Raw genomic sequence first — 22,783 nt, forward strand, 5'->3', positions numbered from 1 at the left:
TCAAAACTACCTAAAATTGTTTTTCTCTGAACTACCTAAAACCGTTTTAGGGGGTTTTGAAACTAGGCGCTTCAATGTAGTATTTATGTGTGTAGTTTCCATGGAAACTTTTTATTCTGTTAAAAAAATGTAATTCATTAATTCCAAAAATGTTAACAGTTTCCATTTTGCATAAGTTAGCCATATTATGTACCTTTATATTTATTTAATAATACTGTCATTTTTATAGTAAGTAGGTTGCGATTAGTATTTTGTGATTTTAATTTGTTCGGTGAGTATTAAACCAATTCGCCTTTGACTCCTATAAGTAAATGTGTAACGATATAAGAAATTTATTAAATATCAAATTTCTATTTACTAAAAAAAAAAAAACAATTGTGTGCTAACATTACAATATTAATCTATGAATTGTAGTGTATATATATAGTTTTGTTTTTGTTTATGGTTGTGATTTTTTTTCGGCGGTTTAATTTTTAAAAAAAACACGAAAAGTTGTGAGAATACGTCTATACCAAATATCCCAAATGGAATATTTTATAAAAAATGCGATAAATCAAATTAGCCCTGTATTTTTTTTAAATTTATTTTCATTTTTCATTTTTCATTTTTTTTTTTTTATATAATATGTAGGTACAGATTATAAGTGTGTAGATTTCGTATAATTTTGTGTGCAAAAACAAAAACAAACAAAATCGATGGCATTCGAAAAATTTCTATTGCATTAAAAAATTATACAAAACGTACCAGCAACTATTAGTTGAAAATAAAAAATAAGCTCTCGCAGAGAAAATCCCAGAATTATTAGTTATAGAAAACTACTAGAAGATACTATTTTATGAGCATCAGTGGCATGTTTAAATAGATTTAGGGTGAGTCTGACCCTTTATACATTTTAGATGAGCATAATATAATAATATACTCTTGTAAAGGTATATTAAAAAAACTGACGTTGTCATAAATATTTACATCGATTTATTGATAACAGATGCAATAGAAATTTAATTAAAAATCTGTGTGATAACGTGCAAAATGTATGGTGCAACAGGCAAAGAGCGTTTCAAACTATATTTTTTGAACATTGAAAAGTCATTCATTCCTGAGTATGAATTCAAGTGCACATGATACCTACCGCATATATTATACGAGCAAAAGATTCAGATGATTTTTTTTAAATAATTGTTTGACATTAAGAACTGTTTTCTATTTCAAAAAATGTATAATAACATATTATAATAAACATGTCTCGATCACGCAAAATGAGGTATCAAAATTTCTAGAGCTGTATTAATTTATTTCAATGTGATAATTAAAATTTCTGTATAACATGTTTTCTTTTTCCTGAAAAAATAAGAGGGATGTTTTGTAAAACCTCTATAATATTTTATTTTCGAACACCGACAAAATAATAATCTGAGATTTAGAATAATATTCTGCAAAATTTCGAACAAACAACGAAAAACAAAAGTCCTGGGAAATGTTCCAATTTTGAATTAATTAAATCGAACATTTTATTGCGGCGGTGTTGCTCGCATCATAAAAAGAGTGCACACAGAAAATAATGACAAGAAAATGGAAGAAAAAGGAATGCTGTCAAAGTGAGTGATGAAGTGAAATTTCGATAGAGTGTGATGGATTATTGTGTCACGTGGTAGCCGAACATGTTTTTCTCATATATTTAACGCGGTCAATACAACATAAACCAAATTTAATAGTAGAATACTCATATATACCAATTATGGAATAATAAAAACCCAACATTGTTTATTTTTTAATTTTTTAGCTAAACTTTTTTTTCTCTAAACATTGATTATTAGTAGTATAATTTTTACGTGGTAATTTATGGATTCACAAAAAACTCAGCATTTGCATTGGTTAAAGAAATGTGATTTTAATTAAGATTTATTTATTTTTATTATTGAAAACGTTATTATCAAATATTGTGTATTTTGTAGTTTAAGGTGATATGTACGATGATGCATCGGATGTAATTATTTTTATATGTCTATTATGGTCCCCTTAATTTTGATTGTACTTTGTGCAATAATGTATTAATAATCAGTGTCCATATGATTTTTACGATGGTTTAAATTTGAATAAGCTGTTCTAAATAAATATGAACGTAATAAAAATAAAGCATGTGAAAAAAATGTGATGTAAATTATTGCAACTTTGTGGTTGTGGCTATTTTATGGCATGTCTCTTGATACCTGGTGAGTGTCGCGATGGAAATAACGTCAAGTCGCTGACATGTTGTGATGATGGAGGGCTCACGGTATGGAATCGGTGGTATTTGATGAATGGCAGTGAACTCTCGTCTCCGGGGCTGATTTTAACGGCCACAGCGCAGTCAGATTGCTCCCGCAGACCACGCCATATTTCCATGGTACGCGACCACGTTCACAATCGACCCAACAGCATAATAATATATTTTTTTAAGTTCCTAAAAGTCACACGTTAGATTTTTTAGTCATAATTGAACATTGGATGTCGTTACCATAGATATTAGTCAAATAATGCTACTAAATTTAAACCATTCTGTGATAAAATGTGAAATTCAAAAATGGTTCTACGTATGTCACGTTTTTTCTAATAATTCCGCCAAGTTTCAATTGTTTGAATTTTGAATGTTATCAATTAATTACCTATACTAAGCATACATAATATTATGAAAGCATAAATTACAATATAATACCTATACTGAAAGAGGGTGTTCAAGTATACTTGGTATATATTATGAAATCTAAAAAAAACATAGAGGTTTTTAAAATTTTCCTCAGCTACAATTGTGCATGTATTATTATTATTATTATGCTGAATGTATAATATGTATATATGTGTCACAATAATGACACTGTTTCTTTAATAGTTTTATTTATTTAATAGTTAAATAAATAAACGTGTTAAATGACATTTTCAAATCTGGATCTAAGGTGCCATTACTACACGAAAAGTTTTTAAAAGTTTCTCTTTTCTTCCGATTCCTAAGTGGATATTGGGAAAATTTAATAAAAGTAAATTAGCTGAAATACGTATTATGTAGAAACCTTCATGGAAAAAAAACATAGAGAAAAGTCCAAGTATACCTAACATTACCGAAATCCAATGTTGCTACACTAAAAATCCATCATGGTACCTACTTAGAATTTTATTCGAATTTATGAAACAAAATTTATACACCTTGGAATCGTACGGAATTTAACGCCAAACGCATTAATAACATTGAACATTGTTCGGAAGTTTTAATTCCCTCTACATAAGCGAGACTGTATATAGTATCTAGATATTATATACTTTCGCAACACCAGTATGCAAATATAGAAAGTTATTTATTACACTTTCCCAAAATTATTTATCCGAATTACTATAATCTGCGAACCACTGTAGTACATTTGCGAACATACGTTTATGGCTTTATATTTATCTGCAGTAAGTCCTACGTATATTCAAATGGCTTTATAGCAATAGTGGACTACGTCATATGATCATATTTTATTTTTGCGATTAAAATATCAATATTGGTAATGTAGTTAAAAATATACATCACAATATTATAATGCCTACTCTGTTGTGTCAAAAATCACTATAGTTACAGGGATTTGTATGACCACGAATGAACATCGGACACTTCTATCTGTGGATATATTCCACATTTAGTATGCGATATAAACGTAGCTTAAAAACTTCTAGCTAATAGTTATAATGTATCAGTTATAAAGCTTCATTTTCCTATGCCAATCTGATGTTCCAGTAACCTGTTTGTTTCATAAATTCTTCGATAGAAATATATAATGTAATTATTATAGCCGAGCGCTTGATAGGAGACGAGATATTATATTAAAACCAATTAATATAGATAGACTGACAGAGATAAGAGTATAAATATGGAGATCGTTATATATTTTATATAGTGTAGACATGCTTTTATTACATTAAATTCACCAACACAGACTCAGTCCAATAAAATTTATAGAGCAAAAAAACGTTGACACATTTATATCAAAAATGCAGATATAAATACAATTAAAAATATTGCTTCTCGCGTTTTTTTTCATAATTAAATTTAATAATTAATTCCAATATTAGTTTGCCAGATCGTGTGCCATAAACAATTTAGTTTGCTCTATAAATCACTATTGGCAGTCGTGGAATACATTAATTTATAAATGCCATTTTCATATAACTGCCATTTTATTACGAAGAAAATTAATGGAAGCAAAGAATATGCACGCAGGTACACGACGAAAAACAGGATTTAAAGAAGACACAATAATATTAATATACATTCATTTAATAATAATATTTAGTCCAAAAACACGATTAAAGAATGACTACTTATTAGCCATAAAGATAGAATTTTGAATTTGGAAAACTAAAGCATTTAAAATGGCTGGTTTAATAGAGCCGTAAAATGACAACTTAACAGAACTAAATTGTCCAGTTTTTTGCAGTAATATTCGTTGATCCCATTTTTTCAACAGAAAATAGTATGATGGAGCGAAACCTGTGAAAGATAATATTATTTATTCGCCGTCAGTACACATTATTTAGCGATATAAATAAAGCATAGCTATATATTATAGTAATTTAAAGGCTATGCATTCAAAATATTGTCGTGTAAAATTAGTATTAAAATACTTATATCAAATGTGACGTAAGCAGCCCATACCGTTTTCCTGGATAACTTCTCGAAAGATTAAGACTAAATTAAAACTTTTTATAAAGTTGGTAAAAGTGTACAATAAGGGCGAAATTTTAAATTATCCCTCGAGGAGTTTTCGTGTTTCCATAGAGAAAATGACAACAGAATTTCTTTCACAAGATTCACTCTATGTACCTCTTTTGAAAATCTGTCATTCGCCGGCCGGCACCAATTTACGGACACAAAAAAGATTACATACTTACTAGGTACATAATTGAATATACCTGCGAAGTTTTTTTTTTACCAAAAAAACGTAATTATTATTCAAATGTAATTTATTACTTTTAAAAAGTAGTCATAAATAAGGTAACGTCGAATAGCGAATGATAGATTCATCGTATATTAGGGATGCAATATAATATTCTTACTATGACCCGTCATTTTAAAATTATCATTTATAGAAAAATGGATATTGGTTCCTTAGTTGGATCATTTTTTATTTAAGTATAAAATTATGTGTTTATTGACCGTAATAAAATTATGACTGACGTGAGGTATATTGTCAAATACTAACAAAATATGATTAGATTATTTTATAATATATTTTGCGAATAATATCTATAATTATTATTTTGACACATGATTACTAGAAATGTCCAACTAACATGATGTGAGTTAACTTAATACAATAGTTTTAACCTGTCAGAAAAAGGTGAAAACTTTATGGCATATATGAGAAATTTGACCATTTATTATATGATCGTGATTGAAAAAAAATTTGCATCCGTAATATACTAGTACATTTAATACACTGTAAATAAAATAAACATAATGGAAACATCAATAATACAAGTCATAGAGAATAATATGTATAGGCGATAGATAGTGAAGGTATAGACAACAAAGATAGAAATACATAGACGGAGAGACAACAAACAGATAGGCAGCCACTAGTCAGAGCACATTTAGTGCGGGAATATGGAATAAGATTCATGGATCGGGAAGAGGGAAAACCCCGGAGAATGTGTTAATGAATTTTTCACGTTTTCATTTCGTCGCCGAGGAAAATCTTTGCGCCACTTGTGTTGCGGAGACCCTTTTGTGTTGCCATATTAATCTAGCTTCCCTTTCTTGTCCCACATGTCGACATTATATATCATGGCAATATTTTGGCGTCTAGCTAGACAACACAACGGTGTAGGTATCTATCTATATTTAATATTATGTCAGCTAACGTGATTGCGGTTGATGAATCAGTTAATACAATTGAATGAGAGAACCTCAGAGTAATGATATATAGTGAGCGTCTATTTTTCGGCAAATTGAAGCCATGTTTCTTGCGTATAACGCACAGTAGAACCTTAATTTTATTATTATCAACTTACTATGAAACGTTAAACCATCGTGTTGCTTCTCAGTACGGCTACTAAATTTAAACACAACATAGTTAACAAGATGTTCTACTAAAATAACTAGAAATAATTACCACTTACTCTATATTTAACACAAAACCAATAAATTTCAGCAACACGTGCTCGCAGGTTTTAAATGAATGTACCTAATCAGTCTAATCCATTTTTATCGGTGACGTTTTGAAAAAATATTTAATTCAGCCGTATAAATTCTATCTTACTCTAACGCATAGTGCAGAGATATATAAGCGTGCCGAATGCTTATCACTCGCATTTTTTTTTTCAGGCCTTGGACAGAACGTCACTCAGAAAGGTGTGACGTCAATAATGGACGATCCTCTAGTACAGTGCTGGATTGGATTAGTTTCCCTTTCACTTGGCAATATTCAGTTAAGTATAAACTAATGTAAATGTAAACTAATTTCAAACTAGATTAATTTATTTATTATTAATTCATATTCTATATAATAACTAACAACTCAATATGAACCATTGTGTTAACTGCCAATTCTTAGTGAAAACTCGATATATAAAATAATTCTTAACCAACATTTTAATATTGATCAGGACCAAACTGTCAACTGAGTCAATCAGTTGAGATTGTACTGTTAAAGCGTTCGAAAACGATCCTGATTTCTACGTGGAATATTTACTAGATATATACATTGCTTTATTTTAATAAAAATAACGAGATATTTTTAAATTTCGGTGTCAGTGTGACTGTAGATACTTGGTTGTATAAGTTAGCCAATGATGGTTATACTGATATATACCCAGTTTTTTCACAAAATACGTAATTGAAATAGTTGAGTAAATCAATCTTGATATTTATTAAATAGTGAACAATTTACAAAGTGTTAACTTTAATTATTAATACAATGTCTTTCCGAAAAAAAGAGACAGTTAACACTTACAATTCAAAAATATTCTCAAAATAGTTTAAAAGTGAGATACCTAGTAGTATTACCTAGTATTGAGTTGATGTGAATTTGACTTCATTGGAATTAACTGAAAAGTTGAAAAGGTAAGTTGACCCTTATACTTTCCAAGAACTTGAAAAACGAAATGTTTCTTCAGTGTCAAAATCAAGATTAGAAAATCTGAATAGACAAACTTTACATTCGATAGAAAACGTACAAAGTTCCGAACCAATAATAAAGTTGAAAGGGATATCCTTTAGAACTTTCTCTCGGACTAGACGCTTTTAAAATTTTTCGAAATACCAACTAACTTCGCTAGAAAAGGGTCGTTTGCTTAGACAATATGCAGACAAAGATTTTCCTCGTGGTATTCTATTACAAACACAAAATATATAATAATATATTATTTATTTTTAACCTGAAATCAGAAAATATGACATTATATTCGGACTGTTTATTTTAGTATGAAATTCAATATTTGGATTGCGAGCACTGAATTAAATTCACCAAAATTCGAAAGCCATTAGTAAAACGTCATGTTGTGTAAATATTTATCTAACTTGAGTAACTGAACATTATTTATACAGGTATATTTATTAGTATTTAGATTTAGACAGTTCCTTCTTTAAATATGACCACTGTTATAACTTAATTAAGGTTCAATTGGAAAATATATTGAAAGAATAAAAGTTATTGTACCAACATTTAATTGTAAATACTGTCAGAATTTTATTAATCTAGGCAGTATGCAGATACAAGTAGCGAAGGGTGGAGGTAGGCTATTAAGATTTGACATAAATAGTGCACATTAAACTTTGTCAGTCGTACGTATTTGTTTTTATTGAACTAATACTACAATTTACAGATGGAGTTGGTGAATTTAAAAAAAAAAATTAAACCCTGCCTAACCAAACCATAATAGTTTTGGTATGCTTTGGGTGATACGACAAAATGTTGCATCCTTTTTCATTCATAATTATTTGTTTTAGTATACACACATATTTTGTTGGTTAATTTTTTTAAATTCATTAAACCCTGCCTATATAAAACTATAATAGATAAAAAAAATTATTCTATCTATAAAATATCCAAAATTATGTATGATTTAATGTCAAAATTATAGATATTTATTAGATAGATGAATATTTTTTGACTATTATCTATTATGGCTTGGTTTTCAAATTATCAACATCATCAGTGTGAATTGTAGTCTGTAGTTCAATAAAAATAAATACGTTTGGCTGACAAAGTTTTGTGTGCTCGTTTATGTCGGATCTTAACAGCCTACCTCCACCCCTCGCCACAGGTAGATTTAACCACCATTGATAATAATTATTACATTGTACGTAACTTATAGATACATAAATGAATAAAATATATTTTTATTATTTACCATTAAGATATTGAATTTATCATTCGCATCTTATAGGTCTAAACAAATGTAGAAAAAGATATAAATCAACTAGTAATGTTTTTTATTTAATGCATAAGAACGTTCAGAACAGCCATTCTTCATATAAAGTGAATTTTCATTGTATTTTTACACTGGCAATGACAAGTCAGTTTCGTCCAAACTTCGAGCGATCTATTTTAACTGTCAAAAACAAATGTCTACTTTCACGACGATAGAGAATTCGAAATGACAATGATATCGATATCGGCGGGGCGTTTTGGGATAAGTCTAGGAAAGGGTGCATTTATATTATCATTTTGAGGAACGTTCGGGGGCACAATCAATGGTATTCAATATTATTCGGTAACAATCATTAATATAAAGCATTTCGGAAAGTAAAAGATCATTATTGGATCTCCGAAAGGATTCAAGAAGCACATTTATAAATAGACAACGCATACATTTTTCTATTCGATTAATAAAATTCAAATAAAGAATAATTCACTTTTTCAAACAGTAAAAAATATATGCGTGTGTCTATCGGAAAGGTTGGGGGGGGGGGGTATATAGAAAATTATTTTGTGATGGAAATATTATTATGTGTGTAAGTTTTATAATAAATCGAATATGAAGATAAAATATTTATCATATAATATGGGGAAGGGGTAAAGCTATTTTCAACCTTTCGTACATTATTATTACTGAAAAAGAAATAAGTGCACGGATAGGTAGAAGAAGAAAAGCGTATTTTTTTTTATTTCGCCGTGTGTATTTTTTTAATTTTGAAAAAGTATTAAATTATCGCTGTTTGATTAGTAACCCTTGCTGGCCATTTAATTTAAAATACAGCCAAAATATCGCGAATAAGCGGAAGTAAGTTTGAAAATAGAATTATTAATAATGTTTCCACAGTAACGAAAAAATGTAAAACTATACTTGATTTAAATGGCTGTTTGCTTTTAACGAAATTAGAAATATATTCTTGTCATTCTAATCGCGTACTGGTTAAGATAACTTACAAGATTAATGAACGTCGTACTTCATTTATATTTTTAATTAAAATATCTAAATTCGTCGTCGGGATTTAGCAATTGCTTCACTTTTTAAATAACATTTTGTTGGTGACACATCTCTTGAAGTAATCTATTTTTGACAGTTTTTATTTATTTAAATATTTTGTGCGTAAAATTAATAATGTTTCCAACAAAGGTGTAATGCAATATTTTTTTTATAATAAACCAATGCTTATATTTTAGTGAAAATCAAACAACTTTTACTAATAGCAAATTATGTGTAAATTAAATTTAAAACTGGGGATACTCTCATGTATGAAAATTTTAGGATGATATGAATATTATTCAATTAAATATTATTGTAAATTCAGTAAAGTTCAAACGACAAGCAAGGGTCAATTAACCGAAACTCGTTTTTTAAATGTGATAAAATGTTCGTTTTGTGTGTGGGGTTAACAACGTCAAAAAAAACAACATAAAAATTGGGGAAAACACACATCGGACATGGTAATATGAGGAGAACGGGACAGTCGACTGTGAGAGACAAACTCGGGAAAACGGGGTACACAGACAACATATCAACATATAGTACAGTTGCCAGACAGAATTTTAAAATGCTCGCATAATGAATTTATTTACAGGTAAAATATTTACACAAAAATATGTTTTCTTCAAAAGAAAATTGAACGAGATGCGAATGAAAATTCTGCCATTTTATAAAAACGACATGGTGGAAAATATTCGCCGTGTTATAATTAGTGTTAACTTGACATCATAATATTTAGGTAACCTTCACGCCTTCAAACGTGTTTGATTCATTTGGAATATATATATATTTCATTTAACATTTAAATAAGTATTTAATTTAACTAATGTAATCATGAACGTTTAAATGAGTGCCATCGGTCATCTTATTTAAAAGGGGTGAATGACCAATGGTCGACCAAATTGAAAATCTAGCTTCAATTTCCAATTTTTGGATTAACCAATTTCAAAGATTTTTTATGGAACGGCAACATTTTTTCCGCGTGCGAGCATTTAAAAATGGCGTCTGGCGGGAGTTTCTTATCATGCAGCACAGATGGCAGGGCAGCGACGGCACACAGACGGACACACCCGCGGCGGGCTGGCCGCGGACGCCAGACCCCCTTCCGGGGTCCCCAGACCCTTAAGAGACCAACCCCCACTACACACACAGACCGACCCGCGCTGCAAACTCACATCACATCATTGTTCAACGCCTCCCTCCGTAAACGTCAATTTTATCGAATTTGACTATCGTCTATATACTCTATGGTTAATATTTGAAACGGTCGAATTCAAATGTGGAATGTCGAGCTGTCAGTTCGAAAATTATAAGGTTATAAATTGCTCACCAATTTAGGAGCCGTGGTTTATGGCATTAAAATCTCTTATATTACAGGTATAAAAAAATCGTCATTTTTATCATTTAAACATCAATAAGATGTACGATTGTCAAAATTCGATTAAATAAAAACCGCAAAGTTCATTAAAAAAACAACGATCATAGTAAGTAGATACAGGAAAATATTAAGGGGTCTTTTAGGATTTGACAACGATTAATGTCGTGCATTTAAAAGGCGCCTCTTCATCATTTTCTTAAACTACTTAGATACTAAATTTAAAAACAAATGATATAAGACAACATGGCTCTGTTTGATACCAGGTGCTTCAAAACAACGTTGAAATCTTTTTAAAATCATGTCAGAATATTAAAAAAATGTACTTGTTAATAAATTTGTACGGAAGAGGTTTTTTTATTAATTTCAATTACCTAAGAGCCTTTCTAGCCTTCCGTTAATTTGTGGACGGTATAGCTACAATTCGAATAGTTTTTAGTTGAACGATAAGCACGATACTGTTTTACTTTAAAATCCAACCAATATAGGTACAACATAGTGTGAAAAAATGCATCGTTATATATATATTTGAATATGCATACCAACTAGGAATTTTACAAACAATAATTTAAGGGCTGACATGACAAAGCTACAATAAATTTAGATTAATAATATTTCTAAGAGATTTAGACGTATTCATTGAAATAAAAGAAAATATTAATTACCCGTCATTTTAAAAGTCGTCAATATTAATGATAGGTATCATTGAAGAAGGAAGTAAACACAGAATGCGAACGTCATGAAATATGCTAAATTGATATCGCTGTGGAAATAAAATCTCTGTGATTATTAAGAATTCTCTTTTCATTGAGTTATTCCTCGCAATGAAAAGCTGCCAAGTGTATAACTATGAAGACCAAGCTAATGTTTCCCTGAATGTTTAATTAAGGAAAGCCTTTTGGGACGCCGCGCGCACAAGAGCTTGTTTTAATGTCAGACTTTTGTATTACTGCATTCATAACGAAAAATTCAACCGAGTACCAACGAATATAATATTAATATTTTGATTTACTGGGACAATTTTGCATTTTGTAAACATCATTGACTTTGTTTTATTAGCTAACTACACCATATTTCAACAGATCCATAAATTAATTACATATAAAATGTATTCCATAATATGTGGTAGATTAAAAATCCATTATTACTAGAATAGATGTTTTAAATTGTTAATTACTGATGAAAATGTCCTGAATATACAAATTAGAATACTTTAATCAAATTATAATTACTAAATTACTTCAATATATAAAAATACTAGAGAGTCAAGAATAAATTATGGCAACATTATTATTTAAGTAATTTGATAGAATAATAAAATTACACTTTAGATATAAAATGATTTGCTCTTCAAAGTAAAGTTTCTTAAAATGGTTAAGTATATTGACAGTAAAGTGCATTAATCAAACTCAACAAAACAAAACGTAAATAAGTATCGTTTACTCAAGGAACAATTTATTTGATTTGTTATTTATTAGCTGCAGTGTTGATCATAAACACGGCATTATTAATTATGGTCCGGATGTAGCTAATCATAATAAGTCACTTAAACCTTCGATTCGTAATGAAACGTTTAACAATAATATTACGATAGATAAATTTAGTTAAACCTAATCTAAAAGTCAAGTCAAGCGAACAATACTCTGAACCCCGCCAAGTTCGAAAACTTCGCGACAGTTTAATTGCAACGAAGTTTAATCAAGTTAAAACATCTACCGACCGCCTAATATTATTTGCGAACGATTTAACAGCCATAAACAAAGCGACGAAAAACATTCCACAGTTTGAATAATTTATTCATAATTTTCACCGCCACTTTTTGAATTCGACCGCTTCCGTCGGAATAATCCGATTAAAATATGAGAAATAAAAATATTTCATTCAATTGATAGCGTCGACCGATCGAGACTGGAAAAAATACTGTTTGTTTTAGAAATTGGTCGACATTTTCATTTTGCGTAGGAATAATCTGTCACACGGCCATTTTGAATCACATAACAAATGAAAACAACAATTACGCTAACGTGTTATTAAATTTACGTGTGAAAATTTAATGCTACAAGTTGATTTCATTTGTTTCAGTGCAAGTAGCGCGTTTAAATCATAATTATATTAAGAAAAAATATTCTATCTTAGCCATAAATCATAGATTCTTGTATAACACAATATAAAGATCTATTTGTTCATAGATAATAACTAGTATACCAGAGATAAAATGGAACACAATTTAAATTTTTAATAGATAATTAATAACATCGCCGATAAATGGAATAAGTTATTTGAAAAATTTTCTATGTGATTCGAAAGGGCCAGATGTGATAAATACCTTTTAAATCTTATTGCATGAATACCAATTAATCTAATAACACTATAACACTAATACCATAACTGGATAGTTAATATATCGTCGTGAGACTTACCTCTTCGCATAGTGCTAACATACGCCGGGTGCTGTCCAAGGACTGAAAAATAAAAAGAAAAAAAACGATTATAATTAATATATTTCACAGCAAGGTTTGTTTTACACCCATTACAAATAATGACAAACAATGTTTTATTATATTATTCAGACTTCCACGGCTGTTTTTTTATCGTAATAGATTCTTGGGTTTCCGCCGCGTGTACTTCTTCCTTCTTTCCTCGACGTTTCGGACTCGTTGCAGATGCCATTATCAAGAGATATAATATGTTATGATGAAGTGTAGTGTAGGTAGAGTTGGGTTTCGGGAATTTCCCGACGGGAATTCTCGAGAATTTTTCGAGATTTTCAATCCCGGATCTCGAGAATTGAGATTTTTAACATTTCGGGAAATCCCGGATCCCGAGAAACTTTTCTCGAGATTCGGGATTTCTTTATTATCAAATATTAATGGAAAAAAAACGATTTTTCTATATGAAAAAAGTACACAGAAAACATAAAACGTTCAAAGACTGGCATTTTACACAATTAAGCCAACTTCAACTCAAAATGAGCGCAATTTTTCAACCTCAGGAAATTTTGTGTCTCAAAAAAGTACGCGATTGTCAGACGCAGCGATTGACAGTCTGTGTTTTTTGAAATTGTATTTTAATACGTTAGTTTTTGAATTATCTTTGTTTTCCTACTTCTATTTGTTGGTCTTCTTACATAAATAAAAAAAACATATTTTTTGGAATTTGTTTTTACAATGATTTTAGGATTTTTTACAGATTTTTTTTAAATTTCCAGAAATCTCGAAAATTCTCGAGAATTCTTTTCTGGAAATCCCGAATCTCGAGATTGAGATTTTCTCAGGAAATACCCAACTCTAAGTGTAGATGTATGAATGCAATCGTCGCTGTAAGAATTCCTTTTCCTGAAGATTCCCTCTGGCATCATTCCTAAGCAACAGGCCCGAAACGTCGAGGAAAGAAGGAAGAAGTACACGTGGTAAAAACCCCAGAATATAATAAGATAGTGTTTTATTAGTCTTCTTGTATTGATGGAATCACGATTTTCAGAACAGAAATTTAATCCAATGTTAAGAATGAAATTCTTACAACTTTTCATACAAGGCAATTGAATCCTTTAGCAGGGCATACATTTTGTAAATATGAGAAAACCGGTCATAAATTGTTTTCTTTTACGTCACTTGTAGCGCTTTAATCCTCGATTATTCCACTCTTTATTACCTACTACTTTATTATAGCTTGATCGTATAGTTAAATAACTATTTTTAAATGCTCAACCCAATTTGACATTGTACATTAGTTTTTCATCTTTACGTATTGACACATGCCTATATCCCCCATCAATTATCCTGTAATCGACAGAATTAGAAAGAAAAATATTAAGATAATATAATATAACTCGTGTGTCGTTAGTATACTTGTAACTTTAAAATAGACGAAACAGAGTGAGAAAGTGAAATAGAAATATAAATAAATATGTGAAAGATAGATAGTATGTAGGTACGCGGGAAGCATCCGTTGAAACCGCCTAATGTAATGGGCCGCCATTTTTTTTGAGCAAAGTTTTGTTACTGCAATATATCCATGTCTCATATTCCATGTGAAAAACCAAATACATGTAATATTTACTTTCCCCGAATCCGTGGATTTAATCAAAGTGTAACACCCCGAAATAAACCCGTACATATCACTATGTACAGACTACAGACGATATAATAAGTAGGTACAAAATAAATTGTAATCTTAGAATGTCGTCGACGTTGTCCAGTCTTCTATGTTAAATATTTCTATGGAATTATTTCCCAAACTTGTCGCTAATATAACTTTGCCGAAGACCCAATCTATTTCTAGTTTAGAAATCTATGCAATTCTATAATTAGACTATTCCAATTTTGAATTAATATAATTTCGTCATAATTTATTTAATCAATACGATTCAAATTTCTGTTTATTTCTCTAAGAACTAATACCGGAAATAGAAGAATTACTATAAAGTATTGCAAAAGACATCGTGCAATACATGAGATCAACTTGGGTAGGAAAATAGCCGCTATTTATTTAGCAAAGGCAGTTATAGCGGCACAAAAGCATTTATAAATGCTCGAGAAAAACAGTTGGTACAACTTAAAACTTTATTGGAACAAAATTGGTTTAACGTCAACTATTTTTAATCAATTAGCAATTTCGTTTAGTTTGGTTAAATATTATAGGGTCATAATTAAATTAAAAAAATTAAAGTAGTGAGACTTTTACTTGATAGGCTTGGATTTTTAGCAATATGTCGGCAGATCACGATCGTTTTTCATTCGATATTACATCTCTATAGACGGGTAGAAGAGGGTCATAGATCATAGAAATATAAATTTGATAAAAACACGTTCAATCATATTGATACTTCTTTGCAGTATGTTTTAATTGTGACCACAGTGGCAGCTGTAATTGTCGGATCGAAATGATTTTTGGTGACGTGGAAAATAAGAAATCGACAATTATTCTAAAAACACAATCACAGCAAGACGCCTTAACTTTATTTAGGCCTCTCAATCATCCAGTTCCTCAATTATTTTCTAGCGTCTGGACAAAAACTATTAAAATGAGAACTCTTGTTACCAAAACTAAAACAACATTACCAAAAACATAATCATATACCTAGCACACTTAATGATATAAGAAACAAATCTTTAACAAAATAATTCTGATACAATAAGCTTCAAACCTCGTTTCGCTACAGGATATCAAGTAGGCAATAATAATATCGAAGGAAGACCTTGTTCCCGCTTGGTCTCATGGTGGTATTTTTCATGATGTAAATGCACCCACGAGGTATAAATGAGAACTCTGGCATTCTGGGCAGTATTGACCCGTGTCACCCTGATAACTTCTTAAAAATCGAGAGCATCAATAATTGTTTATTCTCCCAAGGTATAGAACCAACCTGCCACTGATAATGCCAATTGGGAGGGTGACAATTATATTCAGCCAAATTGCTTCGGGTGTTGATATATTCCACTTGCGTGAGATGAGCTTAGGTGGACGCTATTTTATAAAATCTTAAAATAGGGTCTCTTTAGCAAACTCGGTATACTTCTTTGAACTTATATAGATGTATAATTGTATTTTCACTGCTTTTGTATGTTTATATTATGTTCTGTTTTTATATATTCATTTGTATCGCTTTTATTACTTTTTTTCTTCATTATAATAATGTTTCATGTCATGTTGTGAACGTCTTAAATTTATAATGTGCAATGTCCAAAATATGTCAAACAAATAAATTGAAATTGTCAGTTTTACGATCAGTAATAATAAATTAAGCGCTTCTCCGGAAAAAGAGGATTAACGTCATAATTCAGGTTTCCGGCAAATCAGATCAAATGACGCACCATTCATTTATCTACATACTAGCCAAAAAACATTATTTAATCTCCACAACAGGTGGCACTAGCAGTATTAGTAATGACCCGAAGCACGTATATGATTTTTTAACTCGCGCGCTGTGTTTAATGGCAATTATCGTAAAACGTGGATTACAGGAGAACGCTATTTTTCCGGTGAGCAGCTATTTATTGAAATTATACTTCTTTGGGGGCGTTTGGTTGAGAGTGAAATTGAGAGCTGCGCGCGCACACCGTTACGAAAGTGCGTGACAGTATGAAGTTAGCAGCGAATAAGTCATAAACGCATGTTTGATAGTAGAATTGTTCTGTTGCCTAGGCAACGAACTTATTATTGTAGGCCATTTGCAATTCCTTACGTAAACAAACGATTAAACGTCAGAGTGACAGTTGTTACTTTAAAAATAAAAACAACGAGAAATAATTATATAATTTAGTAATATAGGTTAAAGTGTATAGAAAAAAAAAAACCAACGGCGCTCCAATAAGCGGCCCTTTTTTCTGAGTGTGTAATTTAACAAGATAATTAAGAGCTAGTCGAAGAATCTAGGTTATCACAAGTTTTGTTTTTGTTTTGTTACGCCAAAGAAGTATAACTTCTAACGCGCGTAAATAAGTACACCACACACCGATTTTTCACCACACATAGATTCACGAGTTCCATTATAGCTGCTTCCAGTGATAATGACTGAAAACGAACGGTATAAAAATGTATCGATAATAGTAACACGCTTTGCAGTCCCTTCCTGTAGTGAAACGGAATTTCAAGCTCATTGGTTGTATAGTAAAAATGAAAATACTTACATCATCTGTAACCTGACCGGCTTTCATTTGTAAATCCTGAAGTTCCGTCCTAGGAACGCCAGGGGCCTCCCCCGCGGGCTCCGCTACCGCGCCTGAAGGCATTCTGTAACAACAAAATAAAACATATGTTATTATAAAAATTATAAGTGGTGTTATGTAGCTGATTTTTAAGGGTGCATATATTATGCAGTCTACAAGTATGCATTGTAAACAGAAATCAAGTTAACATAGTATTAATGTCGATTACTCATTTCGGACACATTGCTATCTAAATATCAAAAGGCGATTAGTTTTTTTTTTACTATAAACGTGTATTAAGCCCGTGTAGAGGTTTACTCAACCCTACAACTTTCGCATTATTGTCTATGGTCATTTATATAGCATAGATAATAATACGAACAGGAAATGACAGTCAATAAATCAGTTGCATTTCGGATTTTCAACGGTGTAGTCAAATAAAATTATGCGCGCAATTCCGCATAATCTTAATCGTAATATAAACCTTCAAACTCAACATAAAAACTAATGTAATAATCCTGTATTAGTGCCGGGTGTATCCAAACTTATTATCTACAATACAAAACCAAGAAATATCACCATTGTGTATTATTCAAATGTGCCCCGAATATACCATGTCACGCATTACACACCAAGCAACCGAATACATCGGGGCAACCTTAGCAACCCAGAGATAACCTACGATACCCGTTCTAATTGAATTCAATTATTTATATTTTAATATGAGGCGCCAAGGCCAAACGGCCTTTTATCCTCGTCATCTGTAGTATTCGCGTTTGTATACCTATTAACGAAGAGCGCATGGCTCTTTGTCGTGAGTCTGAAGGAAAAAAATGAAAAAGAAAAATATCTGGGAAAAATAGGGGATATACAGTGATTTCCCCTTCGAATTGACTGAGTCAGCACTGCGGAATATTTTTATTTTATATGTATGTAGATGGAGAGGTTACCAAATGACCGCTTTTTTGTCTCCTACTGTAGGGAAAAATATAAACTAAGAAGACTTTAAAAGCAGTATTGCTCCTGGTCTCGAAAATTCGGTGAGGATGGCTGGATCATAATTGTTTAGATCTGTGATTGACTGGTTTGGGAAGTCTGCTGTCATGGAGCTGTAGAATGTTTTAGAAAGTTTCAAGACGTGGTCGTAAATGGTTTCTACGTTCAAGTCTCTATGAAGAGTGGTATTGCGTACAAACCATGGGGCACCTGTGATTGTTCTAAGAGATTTGTTTTGTATCGTCGGTAGCGTTTTTACATGTTTTGTAGGATTAGCATAACGCATATGTCATAATGGGACAGGTGATCGCAGTATAGAGAAGAAGTTTGCTATTCTCATAAGATATTTCATGGATGAATTCGAACGCTGCTCAAAGAGATTAGTTCGGTTAACACAAGTAGGTATCATAATATAATACAAGAAATTGTAGTGAAAGTATTAATAAATCTTTGGTGAAGATTTAATAACAAAAAATAACACTCTCGTCCATGTTAATAATATTATTCCCGTGTGATCCATTTAACTACACGCCATCTCGCACCCCCTCGGCATATCAATTCATAAATTTAATTTTGCCAAAGTAATTTGACAATATTTGACGCCTTTGGCGCGAGAATTTTCCGAGCGACAACAGCGCCTTTCGGTGATGGTTATGAATACTAAAATTCCTACTGCCACACGATGCTCGTTTCCACATAATAATATCGTTATTTAATATGGGGAAAACTGACAAAAACGACTATTTTTCCTTTGTCCGCAGAATGGGCGGACTTACTTTTGAGTTTACTCGGATTAGGCAGAGCATCTCTACCGCATTTAGTTATTTTTATACTTTTATCCAACCGGAGTTCATTTATAATATATACGTAAGTACTATTTTATGATGGTCGCCAACCTTTTCAGACTGGAATTTATAGTTTTAATAATAATGATAAAAAGAACACAAGGATATAAAAATATACTAGTAGAGAAGGGTGGAAGTAGGCTGTTAAGATCCGCCATAAATAGTGCACATTAAACTTTGATAGTCATACGTATTTGTTTTAAGACTATAATATACAGATGGTGTTGGTTAGTTTTTAAAAACCAATTAAACTCTTCCTAAAAAAACGATAATCGTTTTGGTAGGAATATTTTGGGCGATACGACAAAATTATGGACACTTGTTCATTCATACTTATTTTTTTCGTTGGATTAAGAATATAAATTACACGTACTATTGGTTCATTTTTTAAATTCATTAAGCCCTGCCTAAACCAAATTATAATAGATAAATATTACTATATCTATAAAATATCCAAAGTTATGTATGATTTAATTGCATAATTTTAGATATTTTATAGATATACGAGTATATTTTGACTAATATCTATTATGGCTTGCTTTTCGCAGGTTTAATTGAATTTTAAAAACTAACTAACACCATCTGTAAAATAAATCGTCTCTGTTCTGGCAGAACACACTAACTGGAGAATACTAGTTTTGAGTAATTTGACTTTGAAGTTGTTAAAATGTTTGAAATGGTCTATCATGTGAGTTTATTAAGTAATCGTAAAAAGGATGACTTTAAAATAAAGACTGTTTATTTATTAAGAAGGTTTCCAGGCGGTAAAGTTTGAAATAAGGAACATTTTGGTATAACTAACTCAATATGTAATTTTTTTCGAATTAGTGTCTTCTGCCAGAACAGTGACGAAATATTGTAGTCTAATTTCAATGAAAATAAATACGTATGGCAGAAAAAATTTAATGTGCACTACTTATAGCGGCCTACCTCCACCCTTCGCCACTGAAAGATACATATTACATTGCGTCATCACATGTTCACATTATAAGAGAATCATATGGGCCTCCAGAGTGGAGGTTGTATCAACAGGTTGTTTGTTTGTACGAGAAATTGATGTTAGCTACTTGCTCAACCTATTAATGTCAATATCAATAGTCTCAAAATACACGGTGAATTTTGCCAGATGTGAGATTAGAGCCCGGGACCCGTGAGCATCGAAGGAGGTAGGTGTGTAAAAATAGTTATTTTTTTATTATTTAATTTAAAAAACGAATGAAAAAATATTAAGTATTTATTAAAAATAAAAATAAAATCAGTTCGTGCATTCATTGTCTCCCAGCTCAACTTTTGTGGCTGTTTTGCTCTTAGCCAAATGTGAAATCAATCGAGAAGAAAAATGTACATACTTACCTATTATTTCTAAAACTCATGGCTGAAAATACTTGTTGTCGAATGTATAAATTTTCAAAATAGAATATCATTTTTTTCGTGAAATTAAGCACCGATAAAATTGTTGAAAAGCAATGCATTCTCCAATATTTTATTTTGATGCAATACCAAAATTTCCACATGTAGTTTAGTACGTTTACATTAAAAGGGTTAAAAATCAATCGTGCCTATTATACTGCTTTTATATGAAAATAAATAAATCTTTATGAAGATTCAGTTTTTAAATCGTAAATAATACTCAATAACAATGAAAGCATGAGTTTAAAAGTTAAAAAATGTTTCTTATATCTCACGAGAGCTGATTGTTGAGGATTGCTGAGTTTTTGTTAAGGTTATTAAGTTAAGTAGGTACATGATGTTGATTGGAGAGTATTAGAGGATCTGGTTAGATTATAAAATTAATAGCTTAATTACAAAATATAATATATTGACAGTGCTATTAAAAACGTTGATCGTCGCTATTTTAAATACATAACGTTCAAATTATGAACAAAATCTGACAGTAATAACGTTTCCCGCGCTTTTTAATATTTTGGGAAAATAATAACAATAATGCCATACACGAAATCGTTTCGAAAAATAAAAAAATATTTCGCGTGACAGTTGGTCGCAGAGGAAATAGCGTGCGGTCTATCTCGAACAAATGGCTTTCCTGCTTCAGACGTTTTGTTTTATTTTAGCATTTTAGGAATCATAAACTTCGCTCATTACAGTCGCCATTCGGTTTGATATGACGACGTTGTTTTGGACAGTGATAATTGACAACACGACGCTTCTGGGATTTAGTTATGGAGGTAGTAAAGAAGCAGAATAATTATTCTATGATGGGCTGCATTGTACATAGGATAAACTTAAACACGTATCAAGAAAATGCTTGTATTTCGTTCTGACAGATACTCTCGGTATATGCACTCACGCTTATTCAATATTGGTGTATTTCAAAGTTGCTAACACTATTGCACGTATATGTGTGGTTCATTTTCGTAGGACACTAACACATTCAAACCCCTGCGTCAAAATGTGGTGTAGCCTATCGGAATTATATTTATTAATCTGTTAAGAGTTGCAGAACAACTCTGAATGACTTATAAGGTTAACGCGTGTTGACGGTGCCGAGGTCTTCAGCACACTGATTGTGTTCGTCCTCGATTAGTGACTGGCTAATATAACTCGTTACATTATTTTAATAATCAATAATAGTGACTATTTAAAAACTGCAATTTTTTAAAAAATGTTAAATTATTCGTAACAGTAGGTGCAGTGCTCGAAATGGACCGGAGCGCACCGGAGCGCCGTTCCTGTTCGTGAAATCGGTAAGACTATCGCTCCGTTTCGTGGACAAAATAATTTGACCGTCTGAACTAGATAATCCATATAATTAGAAAATCAAACACACTTATTTTATGAAATACATATAAAATTTGATAAATATGTAAATATCTTCAGAAAAATGTCGAGCGCTCCGCTTCGTAAACTTTTCCATTTCGAGCGCTGAGTAGGTACCTTTACGGCTTTGTATTGTCTTATATTATCTACACTGTTTGGAGGTTTTCTTCTATCCTGTTATGCCCATCTCTAGTTTTAGAATCTAGAACTAGATGAATTGAAGTTGTATTGTTTGATGTATACTAACTTATACTGAATGTCACATATTATAATATTATTAATCTTGCCCACATTTAGTTTAATAACAAAGTAATAATTGACTGCAACCACATATAAAAACAAACTAAAACTCTGGTGATGAGATCTGATCTACGTGAAACTGTATGAAACCTCTTTGAAATACTTTTACTCCCACATATTTATATGTGCATTGTAAACTGATAAGTTGAAATGTCCCTCGAAGTGGACAAAACTGGGCCTGGACGTTATTAAAATAAATTATGAATGAATGAATAACAATAATAGCATTTTAACTACCTAACATAAAAGTAATATATTATTCTATATTTAAATTCGCAGTGCTGCCAACAGGCAATTCACGTTAAATGAAATTACCATCCAACGTCCCTTACGAATGCTAATGGCAACCCTATCAAAAATATACGTCTCGAAAAGAAAACTCAGACTGTGGAGTCGTGCAAACTGATTTTACTAAATAA

General features: G+C 31.1%; 1 protein-coding gene across 3 annotated transcripts in view; it reads right to left on the reverse strand.

The window, feature by feature from the left end:
- The window catches only part of LOC147071573 (synaptosomal-associated protein 25), a 112,918-nt gene that overhangs the window by 32,650 nt on the left and 57,485 nt on the right, over nt 1–22,783 (reverse strand). For all 3 annotated transcript variants that reach the window (XM_085948507.1, XM_085948508.1, XM_085948506.1), the window contains exons 2-3: nt 17,428–17,530; nt 13,219–13,260 (exon numbers count right to left, since the gene is read on the reverse strand). In XM_085948507.1, the coding sequence (XP_085804633.1) occupies nt 13,219–13,260; nt 17,428–17,529 (144 nt within the window). In that variant the 5' untranslated portion in view covers nt 17,530. The remainder of the gene's footprint in view (nt 1–13,218; nt 13,261–17,427; nt 17,531–22,783) is intronic.

The sequence above is a fragment of the Rhyacophila brunnea genome, unplaced genomic scaffold, assembly GCF_057557595.1.
Source record: "Rhyacophila brunnea isolate RB1 unplaced genomic scaffold, BYU_Rbru_1.0 scaffold_20, whole genome shotgun sequence".
Classification (NCBI taxonomy): domain Eukaryota; kingdom Metazoa; phylum Arthropoda; class Insecta; order Trichoptera; family Rhyacophilidae; genus Rhyacophila; species Rhyacophila brunnea.